Below are 17,715 nucleotides of genomic sequence, written 5' to 3' on the forward strand. Positions count from 1 at the left end.
TTAGAAATCCATTAGAAAGCATTAGAAATTCTTTTTCTAAGAAAAATGTAATTCTCTGACCTTATGATGAGCTGCATCCAATATAAATTCTGCACGAATACTATTATTTTCTGGACTTCTGTAATCAAATAGTGAATTCGTAAGGTATGTCATCCCTTTTGCACTCAAATTTTCTCCACAATTAAAGAAGTAGGCCTCCTTCAAGAGGTAGTAGAAAATAATAAGGCAAAGGAGAAAAAAAACACAGTCAAGTTAACAGAACAGTTTCAATTTTGTCATAACACACTAATGACATGGGAGTATCCCTCAAGAGCATATTTCATTATGAATGAAGACAATTAAAATAACTTTATTCAAATAACGCTGAAGTTCCTGTCTATTCCCTCCCCATTTTCAAATTAATAAAAATGGACTGATCTAGTGAATATTATATAACCCATGATATAGAACATACTAGTTTTATTTTAATAGAAAATAACCTCAACTCATTGTTACTCTGAATTCTGCCCCATCCTCTTAACTACACACAATCTTGTCACTACATACTCCATTTATCTCACTGACCAATGCCTTTCAGATGCTTTATCTATCTAAGCAGTTATTTCAATGTATGACTTGCTTACTACCTTATCACTCTTCTTTATTCATCTAGATTTTTACATGCCTTCTCCATATCCCAAACCCTCTATCCAACTCTTCCATCAAGAGTTATTCTTCCAAAAGAAGTTATTTATATGAAATTGAAAATAGATGGCTGGGGAAAAAAAGAAAAAGAAAATCAATCGCACCTGCTGCAGACAAGGCTGCCATCCACCTTCACATCCCCAACAATGTCTCCCTTGTATCTTACAAGGCCAGCAGAGCATCTTTTACAGTTGGCTCATGCTTGCCTCTCCAGCCTGTCCTTCTGGAAAAGCCTATGTCTATCCATTGCAGCACACCAGAAGACATGTACTGTGTCCCACCACACCTCTACAATCCCAATAATGTCATGCTCCACAGCTGTGTAAGGATATCTAATTATTCTTGTTTGTTTTCTGTGCTGCATGCATTTGTATACAAACGCTTGAGATGGATGCCAAGCCGTGCTGCTCTCACAGGGGAAACAAAAACCTGTCCTATCATACCTATCATAGTACCTTATGATCATTTTCCAAATAAGGAGATACTTGACATTAATATACAGTCATTTTATATTCTCTTCCACATTCTTAATTTTTCTCCTTAAAACACTTTCTAAGGCTTCACAGAGCACTAACATCAAGTTAACAGGTCTGTTGTTGGCTGCATTATTTGTTTTTATTTAAACACAGATAATAATTGCTGTTCTCCAGTACTTTAGAGCACTATTCTATCTATAGTTCAACCAAAAATCCTCATTATTGAATTTAGAATTTCATGCACCCCTTCATTAAATATTTTAAGAGTAGTTTATATGGATACCTGATTTTGTCTTATTAAGCAATTCAAGCTTTGCTTCTGTTTAAAATACAAAAATACTGTTTTACTCCTTCACCTGATACTGCTCTCAACCTTATTGAAAAAATGAGGCTAAACACTCATTCAGTATTTGAGCCACACTTCTATTATCTTCAGCGTACAGTGTTACTATTTCTTCCCTTCTAATCCTGTGTTGATTTAAGTATTTCCAAAGTACTTAAGTTTTCAACTGTGTTTTAATTTGTTATACAAGACCGAAGTATGCAGACATACATAACGATGGAGGGTAGTGGGGTTGTCAAAAAAAAGCCTTATGTTTTGCATTTCTCACTCTTACATATTTGTCTTTCCAACTGTAAATAATAGACATCGAGTTCTATATTCCAGTGACAAAAAACTTAAATCATAATTGGTAACACCAGCCTTTCCAAATTCTTGCAATCAAATATTTTAATAAATAAACTGGCCTTCTATGATGGAGTGACTACGTCAGTGGACAAGGGAAGAGCTACAGATATCATCTATCTAGACTTCTGTAAGGCCTTTGACACAGTCCCCCCCAACATTCTTGTCTCTAAATTGGAGAGATATGGATTTGATGGATGGACTGTTCAGTGGATGAGGAATTGGTTGGATGGTCGCATCCAGAGGATAGTCAACGGCTCAATGTCCAGATGGAGATTGGTGACAAGTGGTGTCCCTCAGGGGTCCATATTGGGACCAGTACTGTTTAATATCTTCATCAATGGGATCGAGTGCACCCTCAGCAGGTTTGCAGATGACACCAAGCTGAGTGGTGTGGTTGACTTGCCTGAGGGACAGGATGCCATCCAGAGGGACCTGGACAGGCTGAAGAAGTGGGCCCACATGAACCTCATGAGGTTCAACAAGGCCAAGTGCAAGGTCCTGCACATGGGCCGGGGCAATCCTCAATATCAGTACAGGCTGAAGGATGAAAGGATTGAGAGTAGCCCTGCAGAGAAGGACTTGGGGGTACTGGTAGATGAAAAGCTCGCAGCCCAGAAAGCCAACTCTATCCTGGGCTGCATCAAAAGAAGCACGACCAGCAGGTCAAGGGAGCTGATTCTGCCCCTCTACTCCACTCTGGTGAGACCCCACCTGGAGTACTGCATCCAGCTCTGGAGCCCTCAGCACAGGCAAGAAACGGACCTTTTGCAGTGGGTCCAGAGGAGGGCCACAAAGATAAGAGGGATGGATCACCTCTCCTATGAAGAAAGGCTGAAAGAGTTCGGGTTGTTCAGCCTGGAGAAGAGAAGGCTCTGACAACACCTCATTACAGCCTTTCAATACTTAAAGAGGGCTTATAAGAAAGACAGGGACAAACTTTTTAGCAGGGCCTGTTGCAATAGGACAAGAAGTAATGGTTTTAAACTAAAAGAGGGTAGATTTAGACAAGGTATAAGGAAGACTTCCCCCCCCCCCCCCCCCCCCACGAAGAGGGTGGTAAAACACTGGAACAGGTTGCCCAGAGAGGTGGTAGATGCCCCATCACTGGAAACGTTCAAGGTCAGGTGGGATGGAGCTCTAAGCAACCTGATCTAGTTGAAGATGTCCCTTCTCATTGCAGGGGGGTTGGAGTAGATGACCTTTAAAGGTCTCTTCCAACCAAACTATTCTATGATGATTCTAAAGCATACCAGAATTGCTTATTCAGCAAGTCAACTGATATTTCAATATACTCACTTCATCACTCCTATTCATGTTCTCTTCAAAGTCCTTAATTCCCATAATTCCTTTAAGGCACATAGCTTGGCAACCAACAAAACCTATTTGGCAATCAAAGAAAAGTTCACCTTTCATAAGGACCTAGTGAGGGGAAAAAAAAGTGATATTCTGAAGAATTCTACTCCATGAGAAATAAAAAAGATGGAGAAAAGTGAACCAAAATATGTTTAGGTTTATATATTTAGAGCTTTAATAAATAGCAAGTTAATCAAACAGTGCACTTAGAAGGAAGGGATTACTTTAGAGTCTGATTGCTATAACACTAGAAATTTAGATAATTTCTATCTACGTGATTATTACAATAAACACATCCAATATAGCAGAATATGAACAATCAGCAATGAAATATTTTAAAAATATTTCATTAGTAACTATTTACTACAGTATTTATAATGAATTAAAAAAACCCTGGGGAAAAGGAAAATTACCTCAACTGTGGTTCCTTCTTGTTCCCAGCATATAACTTCTTTGGATTTTACTTTCTGGGGGCTATAATAACTACTTTCAGCTTGCATTTCAGTAAGCTATGAAACAATAGGATAAACACCTTATGTAAGTCAATGCTAGTATTAATCAGCAGTAATGTCATTAATATACAGAACTGATCAAGACAAATTAAATTAAGGGCTAAAATTTATTAACAAGCAGGAAACAGGTGCAGTTAAACAGCTGTAACGCATTATCCATATTAGAACTTCTCATATTCAACTTCTGGTTGAAGTATGCTATAACAGAATGTTTTAAATCCACTATAGTATTTTTAGTTTGCTTATCTAAAGAGAAGCTGTGTGAAAAGATGAAACAGATACATAGTTGCATTATTAACATAGTATCAAATTAGCTTATAAATTAATGTAAAAATCCATAAATGCATTATTTATTCTTCCCAGCAAATAATTAAACAGCATGATAATATTAAGGAAACATTTTGATTACAACCATACTCATTTTTGTTTCTTGTCATGGCAATTGAGAGAAACATGCATTTATATTTCTTGCACGATTTCAGTATAAAAATTTAAAGTGGTAAAACACATACACTTAGGTTAAAAAGCATAAAACCTGCAGCTAAGAAAAATGAGAAAAGAGGAACAAAATAATGAAGCTGTTACGTTTTGCATTAAACAAATACTTAAGCTCCATTATGTTGAGCAGCTTAAGTAGTTCAAATTCTAATTTTTATATTAAAAAATCCACAAGCTCTCATTATTTTCAAGAGTGGATACACATGGATATTGTTTCAAATTAAAATTTTGTAATCCAGATGTTCAAGAAAATTGGATAAAAAAATCACTGATCACCCCTCAGCTGTGTGCAATTATTGTAGAGGAAAAGCAATTAATTGATTAAAAGAACTCAGACATTACAAGAATCATTTTCACCATTATTAGAAAATGCTACATTTAATTTGGCATGATTTTTAGCTGGAATGATACCAACTTTTCAGAATGCTAATGCAGAAACTTGACCTTATTTTTTAACCAAAATATGAACCACAAATTAATTCCACACATTCTTTGCATGCAAGCAAAACAATGAATTCTGTTTTCCTCCTGTCACCATATTAGTATCATACATCACTTCACATTTAAAATTTATAGAATGCAAGATGTTACATTTTAAGTAGTTTTTATCACTTCCTAATATAAAATTCATAAGCTTCCCAATGAAAGATTAGGAAAGCCCAATACAGCAAATCTTGTTCAAAAAAGAAGTTCATTTCTTTTAAGAGTTTTCTCGCATCCGGAAAGAGCGCTCAAAATTACTACTGTATGACAAACCACAAAAGAAAGAAGATGCTGAGACATAATAAAGGAGAAATTTGAGTTTTGGTTGGTTGTTTGGTTTTTTTAAGTCGTGTCCCAGGGATACAATTAAAGGAGGAAGAAAAGATTTTCCATTATTTATTTTTAGCCTTTTTTTGTTTTGTTTTTAAAATGAAGGCTGAAGCAGATTGACACAAAAGAACATGACAATGTCTGTTGATGCATTATGTCTTCAAATTTTGCAATCAAATTTGCTAGGAGACTGAAAGCTTAAAACATTAACCTCCCCACAGAATGCCTGCAGCTCCCAAAGTCACTTGTCTCCTCCTCTCTGACAGTTGCTGAGCAGCTAAATGCTCTGCTATGCCACCAAACAAAAATAACTAAGGGAAAGTAGCCATGAAGCCACTCAAAATGCTTTCTTGTGCACAGATAACAAGCCAAACGGGCAGAAAAGGGACAGGGAGCTGCTGATGGTATTGAGTGTATAATCAGGCACATAAACATTATATAAGGCTTATGAAAGTACTGCAGTTCATCTGAAAGGCTGGAAGTCATAAAAATCAACCTTAGTTATTCTGCTCCTCATAGATATAGTATTATTTCCTGTTCTGAAGAGTTCTGGCCTTGATTTAATATATGTTTAATTGTAAAACTAAGAGCCACTTTCTACTGCAGTTATGCACATAAAATTGCTTGCATATAGTTTGGCAGGTGTAAAAAGTATTTTGCTAATTCAGAACCTTAATTTTTAAATTTCTGTCTCGCCATATTCCCTTCTGCAAACTTACAAAAGAAATAGAGAGAATCCCAGCAACTATTTTGAGCTTTGTTTACAGAAAACACTCAAATCTTTCTCTATGCACATAGTTTATAGCTCTGAGTATATGTGTAATTTATCCTTTTTCTTTAATTCAATTCCAACCAATGGAAAATAATTTCAACATTATGAATTTAAATTCATATTTGCACATATTATAGTTTAAAAAAAGGGGACAAAAACCCCATTCCTCCAATTCATGAGCTACATGAAGCTAAAGCTTTTTTATAAAGTATATTTATATAAACATTAGATGGACAGAATACTGCAATAAACATTCACAGAAAACCTTTTAAGTTTTTTCTCCAATCACAAAATATTAATCTAAGTAAAACAAGTGGTTTCCCTTTAAAATTAAAACGTTCATACTCAAATTCTACCTCAAATAGCAAAACCACCTCACATTGCAATTAACAATACATTATGATGCAAGAGGAACTTTCAACATTCACATTTTTTGTTATACATTAATGTAATATTCCCTGTCTAGAATCAAACCCTAGACAAGCACTCAGATAATCTTTACACACTTTCTCAATAAGCCAAATAAATCCTATACAACACAGAGAAATACTTACCTTAAAAGTCACTGTAGCCTTTGTACAGTAAAACCCAACTGAAATAATAGGATCCTTGAGGTATTGAGATTTCTGCTGATGTAGTGTCGTTCCATCATCAGTTCCACTAGAATCATTCTCTTCATCATCGTAACTCACAATAGCAGGAACAAAAGACCAAGCCCAAGAAACCCATCCTTGTTGCTGGTCATCGTCTTGATGCAAATAAGGATCTTGATTAATATACTGTGTGGGATATTGCATTACTGAGCTTGTTTCATCTTCTGCACCTTTTAAAACAAAAACTAAGTCAAATTTCAAATGCTTGAAAGTTCATTTATTATACTCAAAATTATAGTATGTGAAATTTATCTAGGATAATATTCCACACATCATTCACTGATATTTGGTTTATAATGATAGAAAATAAATAGGAATTTTAAATTTCTGAATATAAGTCTCTAAATACTTGTTTGATTCATTACCATTTTTCTCCGAAAAATTTTAAGGATCTTTGCAATAGTTTTATTATCATACATGTGCAGCGAGACCAGAATTTGTCATCTATACCACACGCTTTCAAGACTTCTTCCATTAAAGCCCTTCTGAAGTTGCAAATTAAACCTTACTAAATAGGGATATTTTAAAATCTTGTAGCTTTCAATTTTACAATTAAATAAAAAAGGACTTCAATTGCAAAAGCCGTAATAAAGAAAACACAAACACAGCACAGATCCAAAACCCAAGGTTGAAAACTTCCTTTGTTTAAAAGTCAGCTTTTCAAGTATTCAAAGATACAGGTTTATCTACACTCAAAAAGCTCGTATGCCACCTGTGAGTCAAAAAAACAAATGTTGGTCTTCTGTGGAAAAAAATATTAGATATAGCATACAGAACAAAACAAGGATTCCCCCAAAGATACAAGTCTAAGATTCATGATCCAAATGGGTAACACTGTGCATGTACAAACAGCACAATCAGCTTAGCCTATCTGGCTTCATCACCACTCTTATGGGAATCCCAAGGGTCATTAACTGCTTCAGAGTTACTATAGGTAGTACAGGATGCAGAACTGTTCCCACAGGGGACGAATATTGAATGCATTATTTAATTGAGAATGGAAATAGGCACACTCCATTTCTATTTACTTATTTTTAAACCCAGAGGACCCACTCTTCCAAGTTTTAGAGCTTTTAGTCTTTAGTCTAATTAGTCTTTAGTCTTTTAGTCTGATTATTTATACACTTGCATGATGGGAGAAAGCACAAGAAAAAACATGAGAATTCTCTGCACATCCTTGGAGTCGAGGACATCTCCTCCCACAAGGGCAATGCAAGCTCCCTTCCCACTCTCTTTACAAAACAGTGTCAGAGATCAGATTTCAATCCAAACGTAAATCTTGAAACACAGGAAATACAAAAGAGGTGCACTTAAAGTCTTGGAAATGGCCAAGAGGCAGAACTGTCAGATGTAGAAGGAAAAAGAATTGATATGGAGCGTGACTAGTTTAGCCTAGACTGTTGTTGGCAAGCACAGAAGAAATGGTGGAAGGTCTGCCAAAAGGGAAAAAAAAATCTGGAGGTGTAGGACCTGGGTCATACATAGCATTTGATCTACATAGCCATAAAATTCAGCCATCATTTAGCATACCTCTTTGCTGCAGTATGTGTACAGACAGAGACAACAGTAAAAGATGCCAAATAATAGTTTGGTTTATAATCTTTATTAATATTTTGGAAGCCATTAAAATAAGACAGAACAGCAGCTAGACTAAAATGGTGATATCTATACACTGTGAGACAAAAAACAGAAACAGAGGAAGATAAACCTGTCTTCTATTACTAAATTAAAACTACTACAACCATTATGTGATCAACAGTCATACTTTGGAACAAATGCACATCACCCTAGTAAGCAACCCACAACACCCTCTAAACACTTGAAAGCATAACTATAATGTAAATTCCTTTATAACAAGTAATGCACTAAGGGGAGTATATACTTTAGAAACACAAAGCATCTTTGGTTTTAACTAACTACGCTAACCACTGCATCAACCGCAAACACATAGGATAGTGAAATATAATGATAAAACCCTATGTTTTACATACTTGAGTTTCTTAAAGGACAAAACACTCCTACTTATCAGGTTTCTAAATCCACTCTTGCTAGCTACCCATAGATGAGATCACACTGAAACAATCTTGCTTCATAGTGAAGGGCAGTGATTCCAGTTAAGAAATACATTTTATATAAACTACAAGATTGCAGTGTGACTGCAATCTCACTGTTTCCATGTTCGAATCAGAAATTCACTATCCTTTCTTTTAAAGGGTTTGAGATACTTATCTCCAGGAGTCTGGAAACTGGTCTCTCTCACGATAAGTCTGGAGCTAACCCAGTAGAAAACTACTCTCTTTGTATTCATTTATTTTTCTGCCTGTATTAGTTTTCAGCCAGGTAAGGCTGATCCAGCTTAGCTTGTGGCTACTTAAATACAACTGCTGGCACTGGGGGAAGAGGGAGGGAATGCGTCACCATCCCTGCTGGCAATAGTGTAAATTTTCATCTGGTTGAATCAACCATGAAACTGCATAAATGAAACACCCATATTTTACCCGCTATAAGCTAAAGAAGCTACTGCAAACTCACAGCTAATATGACCTTATCATTAATTACGAATACAAAACTTAGGGAGTAAATCATGTTAAAAAAAAAAGAGAGAAATTTGCCAGGAACAAGAGTTATCTGGCTGATAAGGTCAGCACCAAAACTGTTTTTGAGAATGCAACAGTCCTTAAGTCTGCAGTGTGAACTATCCTTGGAGAATCTCAAAGTAGTAACACACATACTTTCAGAGTAATAAATATTTCCTGTATGATCTCCCTTTGCATGTATTTATTATATAAGGAATGCACAGAAATTACTATTGTACAGAAAAAACCCAACAAATCCAATATTTGTAAAAGTTCTCCCCAATATGTTATACTATTCAGCAGCTGTGTTGTTACCAAACTGAATTTTATTCTAAAGATGTTAATTCTGGATCTATACCATAGAAAGGCAGAAAGTTGACTGCCACAAAATAATTCATAATATTTAGTAGCTTAAGGTTTTTATGTTTAAATAGGTTTACTTCACAGTACATATGGAAAAATAGTGGCTCATGATCTATTACACATGCATTACACTAGCACAGCAATAGCGATGAAGGAGACTGCACATAACTGGAAACGATACCAACACCAGCAGAAACTAAAATCCTATGTACCAAACTCTAGTCTGAAAGGTATTCCACAAAAGCAAATGCACCCCCGACACTTTCTAGTTGAAGATCTGATGCCATCATAATTGTAGCAGGAATACAGTATTACAATAAAGTTGCACACCCAAGAGACAGTATTTTTACACATTGAAGAGGTATCACACTTACTTTGTACAAGACAACCCACTACAGTGATTCAGGTAGCCAGGAATCAGTACTGCAAAATAGTAATACTTAAAGGTTTCTTCTTATTTCTGCATTGAGAACATCATCTTCCTTAAACTCAAACCTCTGGATCCTACCAATGCTCCCACCTTACAGACAAACGTGAATCAAGGGAAGAAATCGTAACTCCCTTTTACTGCTGAGTTGCACAGTCCACTGGACATGGAATGTGAGTGTAACATACAAAAGCTTCAGGTCCAACTCTAGAGAATCCGCTTTTTCATGGTATTTACCTCCATCTGTTGAACAAACTTCCCCAAGCTTCTACTCCTAGTCTACCTGTCTTGTCTTACTGTAAATTTAAACTACCCTAGTGAAGAACTGACAGATAAGGAGGGAGAGAATGAATCGCCTTCCAAATTTGTTAAGAAAATTGCAAATAAAGAATGATGCCACAACAATTCTGAAGTGCTGAAATAACACCAATAACTACTCTAAAGTGCTCCCCATTGTATTAGTTGGGGTTGCTAATCAATTATTTTAAAATTCCAATTACTTAAACAATATCCCAACTGAAATAAAATTACGAGCAGATATATGAGTTAGTTAAGGGTGAGCTACAAAACAAGTGGCAGTGATTTTAAAACACCATAACGGGGACAAGAGGTAGGAGATCTATTATGGCAAAGGAGGCTAAATAATGTGAAATATCACAACAAAAGGGCAAGTGCCTCTGGTTTGAGGTACAAATCATTGGACAATTATTCTCGAAGTGATATGTAAGTGCAGATATGTAACAGGGACAGGAAAATGTTAGCTGTCTGACAATGCCAATCCAAAAAGTGTTTTCATTTCATATCCCACATACAAATTCAAGCAGATCAATTGGAAATATACTTTGCTCACTGGAAGCATTAAAAAAAATTGCTTGCATTCTGCCATCTACCTTAAGTCACTTAAAATCAGCAGAAGAAAAACTAGTCTGTAATTTACTTATGTAATAAGTAAAAACAAAGGTCAACCTATGACTCATGCCTTTCAAAGACTTAAGTAGAGATGCCAAAAAATCTGATTAAGACGGAGTATTAATTTTTTTAAAGAAAAAGAAAATGGCAAGACAACATAAAATAGATGTTTAAGAGGCATTCATAAAAATCTAGTTCTCCACAAAAAGGTTATAGCTCCTAAAACAATAAAAAATTTTAATATAAACAAATTTAATCTCACCAATTTAGGAACTTTACAATTTGGGAAGATCTAATCTTTACCCATTTTTTTAATTTGCTACTCATTTTAACTGCTGCTCGTTTAACTGATGTTAACAGATGTAAGCAATTCTATGTGCCTAAATATGTATTCCAAATTAATGAAATCTGGCCACCTCCATACAATGAGCTTGATACCCATCCTCAGCATATGGGAGCTCAGCAAACAGTTACAATGCACTATTATAGATGCCTACAACAAAGTTACTCACTGTCACGCTGGCTGTTAGACAGCTGCACAATGCAGTGACCCCACAAGCTCTGTTCTGCAGGTGTCTGTCTAAGCTGCACCTTTGCAGTCTGTTGAACTATGAATTGTAAGTATACCTACTGTTCCTTGGGAGGATACCAAAGTATATAGGCAAGGAAGAAGCTCCAATAATGGAGCTAAATGACTGAAGGGAGAAAAAGAAAAAAAGAAAAAAAAAAAAGACTGTGGGGTTTACTGCACAGGTCCTTTACCCCACAAAACACATGAAAACAGGAAGAGCTGAAACAATATTATGCACCCCGGTACAAAGATCATATATATATATTTCCATCTCTTTAACCCTCAAGAGAAGACAGACAAAAAGCACAGGGAAAAGAAAAACACCCAGGGAAGTGTAATTTGGCACACACAATGTTTTATCCTGACATCATTTCAGTCAAACTGGGGATTATTTTCTCCACTGTTTAGGAACAACTCTTCTCTACCCAAACTCTTTAAACACAGTGCACAACTGCTTTTCCCCAGTCCGGTATGGATAAATAAATCTATTTCACTTCTCCCATTTTTATCCTAACAGAATATTGCAAAGTCAATTCCTTCAACAACTAATGCTCACCTAGAATTTCTTGCTGTGACAAACTATTTGCGCCTGGTTTTCTCAGTCAACTCAAATCTCATATTCAGCCCAAAGCTGGCGAACTCATTCTCTTGATCTGCTTTTTGTTCCATTGGTACCCAAAAAAATTCCCCACGCTACTGTTCTTACCACCAGGTTTTCAATAAGGAACACTTCAGCCCCTTAAAAATTTGAGTTTTATGGGATCTACGCAACATTTTATTCTGTTTAGTGTTGCAAAAGTGTTAACTACTCACATTCACAAAGCCCTTCTTTATTTTCATTTAGTTTTTTTTGAGAGTAAAGATCACAAAAGGGTCAGTGTGCTTTACAAATATTAGAAAATTTCACAATATTCCTTTGGGATGGAAAGGTGCTGTTATTGCCATTTTACACCTGGGAAACATGCTTCATATGCTGGAATCACATCTGCCATGGATTTCTTTTCATGAAAGAAAAAAAAAGAACACCCAAAACTTTCATAATACAGAATCTCAAAGCACTCATTCAGAGGAGGCAGCACCAGGAACTATTAAAACCACTCTCAGAAGCTCATACTGCTCATGATTCCAGCTTCTCACATCTGTTCCAAACTTCTTGCTCAGCATCTCCTAACATCATCATGCAGATCCATCTCAGCTGTCTGCCCACCTGCCCTGCACTCCTCCCTCAGCCATGCAACTTTTAATTTCTAGTCCACTATTTGTATTTCTTTGCTCAGCGAGTGCCAGACTTCCTCTGCTTGAGCTTTTTCTGTTCTTCAAACCGTTCAGATCATTCTTTATTCAAGATCAGCTCTAGTATTTCAGCCTTAGATCATCAACCTCAGCAACTCCATCCAACTAAATTCCAGCTCCCCCTTGCATCCTGGCTTCTTGTCCTCTTTCTGCCCTAAATCGTTTTCATTTCTATTTACATTAGCCAATTTTTTCCACCACAAAACAAAAGCTTATTCTCAAGTCCCAGCCCACCACAACTACAAATGCTGGTTCTGCCATAGATTCTTGTCCAAACTCTTCTCACTTTTGTATCTCTCTGCACTGAAATACATCCATTTCCTCCGTTGCACTACCAGTACAGTCAGACATCCAAGCCCACAATTCAGGCAGCCTTCAACCCCTCAGAAGCAAAAGCCCTGTCCAGACATGACGGTCCAGTATGCATGCAGTACTGTATGAATTTACATACCAAACTAAAGCAAGTTTCTACCTGTATTTCTGACCTCTAATTTTACCTGTGTATTTTGAATGCTTTCAGGTTAACAGAATTTGAGCAGACTTTCAGGCAGCAAAATATACGTTCATAACACAGGCCACCCTGCTGCCAAATCTCAAAGTCTTGGTCTTACATTTGGGTATACAAGAACAAACCATCTGCTGCTGGAATATTCTTAGACAAGGATAAGTGACTGATTTTATTATTATGATTTTATTATTACTAATTTATTAACAATGACATAAGTTTCATCCAAGAGACTAAGAATTATTGATAACTGAATCCAGTAAATTCTTTAAACTGAAAGGGTGGGGACTGCTTACTAATAAATACTGGGTTAAACTGTTTAATGAATCTTCAGAACCCTTTGAGAGAGTTATAAAAATATAATCTATAAAGGACATCTGTACATTATTAAACTGTAAGGAATTTAGGCACAATTCCAGTGGAATTAGTCTTGGATTTCATGAAGCGTTACTCTTGGAAAAAAAAGATGTGGCTAATATACCTCGACAGATAATACATGTCATTCATTATTGTACTTGATTACGTATTTTTTTCTGAAAATAGTAGCACATTTGAAGTTTCCTCAGAAAAGTTCAAATCTGTGGTTGGAAATGTAGATGACAAATGCACCATGAAGTGCTAAGAAAGTGGGTTTTTTTTCCTTCTCAGACACTGATATAGTACGAAGTCAAAAGAAAAAAAAGTAAACTTACAATCTGATGGTATGGGTAACCTAGTTAATGTCAGTTTGGCACTCCTGCTTAACTACACTGAATGAGAGAAAACATTAGATATTTTAAAGTTTTATTTATGTGTGCATACGTGCATGTGCACATCTGTGTACATATGCCTACATATATACTAAACTCTATGCAGGAAACAAGCATAAATAGTATGAAGGAAAACAGTAACAGTTTTAGCAAAATATTTTGCAGTGAAGATGGAAATGGACTTCTAGAACTGTTTCTACAGCTCTGGCTTAGCCACCCAACAATTGCCATCAGGTTTATGTTCTGAAGGAGATAGTTCTGTCAAATAGATACTATCATATAATTAAGTACAATGATAATGTTTCAGCACAGCTTAGTTGAACAAAAATTGCATAGGAAATTACAAATTTCCTCCTTGGTAGTTCTTGTCATTGCAAACTTATATTAATTTCTGACCCTTCTGACAACTCTTGCGTACATCAGTGCCAAGTTACATGATTTTAGTTCTTTTTTAGATGGCTATTTTATGAAAAACTAGGAAGTCACATTCACAGTTGTTCAAAAAAGAATTCAAATGAGATTTACAGACAGCAATTGCAATTCAACCTTCCCAAGGAAATACATTAGAAATAATGATGACAAGAGACACATTGCCAAAGATTTTACTCATATTTGGACATAAGAATCTCAAATTCCATTCCAGATGGAGAAAAGACTGAGTACTTGTAGGCAGATGCCTTTTGTTTTAACCTTAATCTTCACTTAAACTATATTTCTGTTTCACCACCCATCTCACACCCTAACCAAAAGAAGCCAAACAAATAAAACCCGCATACCTCTCCTATCCGACTTCCATTCTCTTCCACATTTACAGCTGTTCATCCCAGTCTTCTCATTACCCAGCTAATTTTCATCTGAAACTCACTGCCTACCAGTCCCAGCTGTTCTCATACTGATTCATATAATTTCTCTATTCTTTCAATGTCTTTCCTATATTCAGATGGTCCTACTCGTCTTAGTAGCTCCAGGAATCCAACTACGAAGTTCAAGCAACTCTAAATACGTCGTAATTCTTTATGGCATGAAAACGTTGCCAAATTTGAGTGCACTTTGATGGGAATGGAAGGAAGATATTCATGTTACAAAGACAACCCTCTCTGAAAGCAAGGGTAATGCATTTACTCTTCATAGCAAAAGTTCTTCACCCTTTCTCCTGAAAATAGTACAATTAAAACATTGGTCAGATGCAAGGAGTTCTTAAAATGCACACTAATGATTTTTCTATGAACTGTATGCTTTTTAAGCCTCAGGAGAAAATTAAGTTAATATTTTCAGAATATTAATTAAGTACTTCTAATCATATGCCTTGTGTAACAAACCCTGCATTTCTTGTAAGGCAAATAGTTTCTAGTGCAGAAAACTATTTGAGCTTTAGAGAATCACAGAATCATTTAGGTTGGAAAAGACCTTTAAGATCATCATGTCCAACCATAAACCTAACTATTTACAGACATCTTATTTGCTCAGTTCCACATAGCAGAAGCATGACAGAGAATTCTACATCTGGCATGACAGTGAAATGTTTATCTGTGCCAACCAACACTGAAGGCTATATTTTGGCAAAAAACTTCCACCACTGTCATTTTTCCAATGATGTATTTATTGCTCTGAAACCAGAGAAGACAGCAACACAGGATCAAAAAAAAATTATAAACTTAAGTAAATTAAAATTGTGTATTTCTTAAACACAACAAAATGAATTAATTTAATAGCTTAGGGAAAGTTTCAAACTGTTGTAATACTATAAACATAAGCATAGCTTAAGAGTGTTGCATTACCTTCACATACAATTCCAAGAATTTTCTAGAAGTTATCATGCTCTTGGCCATGTGGTAAATGTCTCTTCCTACTCCACCAGATCCAAATTCAACCTTAGAAAGATCTCCAAAACTTATGTCTTGAGGAGATTAAAATTAAAACACAAATCTCTAAACAAGTTCCCTGTTTTGACAAGGAAATTAACTTCTGCTCTACAAAAGCACAAAACAAAGAAAATTCAGAATTTGGAATGACAGTCCATCCTCATCTTCTCTTTTATTTAGGGCCTGATACATTACAAAAACTTCAAGTTTGGATGTTCAAGGTCATGACATCCCTGATTAAATTACTAAAAAAGATAGTATGATGTAGTTAATATGACTGCTTGACTCTTGGATGTTTTGTGTTTATATTTTACATAGAAGTGAAGAAACAGGAAAGTACGTAAGTTCTAATGTCTACTTCGAAATTTTATCCCTTAGATTTTAATATAAACTAAGCACCTATATGCCTTTCTTATGTTGGGTGAATTGTTAGGAATTTGCAGCAACGTAAAACCTCCACATTCAAATACCTGACATGATACAATTAAAAAAAAATAAAAATACAATACCTAAGTTGGTAGCTCCTAGCAAAGCCACATAAAATTGAGGCTGGAGTGAAAGGTTCTCAGCTCAAAATGCATCACTGTTGTAACCTTAGCAATATTTGGGAAGCAGCAGATGGGAAGCCATCATACAAAGGTAAAGAGAACTCACCCTTTATCAGTGCTATGCTCCTCAAAAGATCATGTCATGGAAAGTTACCATGAAAGATCATGTAGAAGAGGGAATACATGTGAGATGAAAATAAAAAGCAGAGGAGACTAGACAATGTAAAAGGACAGAACTACTGAAAGCATAGTGCAAAGTAATACTTTGCTGTTTAGAACAAATGCTGATATATCTATTCTCAGTAACAAGTTTCAAAGAAAGATGGAAAAAACACATCACTTTGAAACTGGCAGCAGGTACATTTGAACTAAAAATAAAAGAGAAGTCAAAGCTGCCCAAGGACAGGTGCCTTGTTGCATGATATAGTGACAGATAAATCCTAAGTAACTTACCTCCTAAAGTGGTCTTTTTAGATAAAGTTTAACCTCAGTTGAGTCAGGACCATCAGAATACTTTTCAGAACTTAATATGAAAAAGATGTTAGAGCACTGCATACTTACCCAACACAATGAACTGCCTCTAACAAATTGCAGACTGCCAGATACTTTGCAATGACTAGCCTTGGCCATTTATATTTGTAAAAAGCGAAGAAATTAATGTTTTTAACACTTCTTTTTTGAAAGTAAAATTTGTATTTACCTGTGATATTTCCCAACATATCTTTAGTGTGGCAAATCGAATCTTCACTTTCCCCATCTTTGAAGTTGCCTATTTCTCCATAATAAAGAGCAATCCCAAGTTGCATTATACGTATAAACATAGGAAGCTGCTGATCAGAGATTGAAAGTTTCAAACTTTCAACTAATGTGTGAATCTGTAACACGAAAGAGAACAAAAGCAAATAATAACAAAGCTGTCATCATTAAAGACAACTTTTAAACCATACAACTCCATATTAATTTTGTATGGGCATTCTAGTTTCTAAAAACAAAAGCTGCAATACAACACAAGGCAAAGGGCTGCAAACGATGACTGTCAAAAACATACACTATTTGGGTTGCTACATAAGAGATAAAAAAAATGGAAATGGAAAGTAACTACACATCAGTGTTGGCGTTAATGCAATCCAATTCAAGAAACATTAAAAATCACTTTGTAAACAGTACTGCACATCCATACTGTATAAAAATACAGTAGTCAAATAAGTATTTGTATAAAAATATGCTAACATACTAATAATACTTCACTAATAAATTTATATGAGTAAATTAATAAAGCTACAGCCTTAGTCATACAGAATGAGAGACAACATAGTATCAGCCATTTATATAGACTAGAGGAAAGATTTTGGGTATCAGAATTCTGCTATTATTTAAAATTCTCTGAAAGAAAACAGCATGTAAAAGACATGTAAGATACATTTTGGAAATTAAAAATTAATCCTTCAATACCAATTTTACAG

The 17,715-nt window shown here is 35.5% G+C and overlaps 1 protein-coding gene across 1 annotated transcript in view; it reads right to left on the reverse strand.

Annotated features, from left to right (window-relative positions):
- VPS13B (vacuolar protein sorting 13 homolog B) overlaps positions 1-17,715 on the reverse strand; it is a 490,950-nt gene that overhangs the window by 415,156 nt on the left and 58,079 nt on the right. The window contains exons 6-10 of the mRNA XM_059815701.1: positions 16,953-17,127; positions 6,351-6,619; positions 3,615-3,710; positions 3,145-3,267; positions 61-198 (exon numbers count right to left, since the gene is read on the reverse strand). Of these exons, the coding sequence (XP_059671684.1) occupies positions 61-198; positions 3,145-3,267; positions 3,615-3,710; positions 6,351-6,619; positions 16,953-17,127 (801 nt within the window). The remainder of the gene's footprint in view (positions 1-60; positions 199-3,144; positions 3,268-3,614; positions 3,711-6,350; positions 6,620-16,952; positions 17,128-17,715) is intronic.

Source organism: Gavia stellata, chromosome 3 (genome assembly GCF_030936135.1).
Source record: "Gavia stellata isolate bGavSte3 chromosome 3, bGavSte3.hap2, whole genome shotgun sequence".
NCBI lineage: Eukaryota > Metazoa > Chordata > Aves > Gaviiformes > Gaviidae > Gavia > Gavia stellata.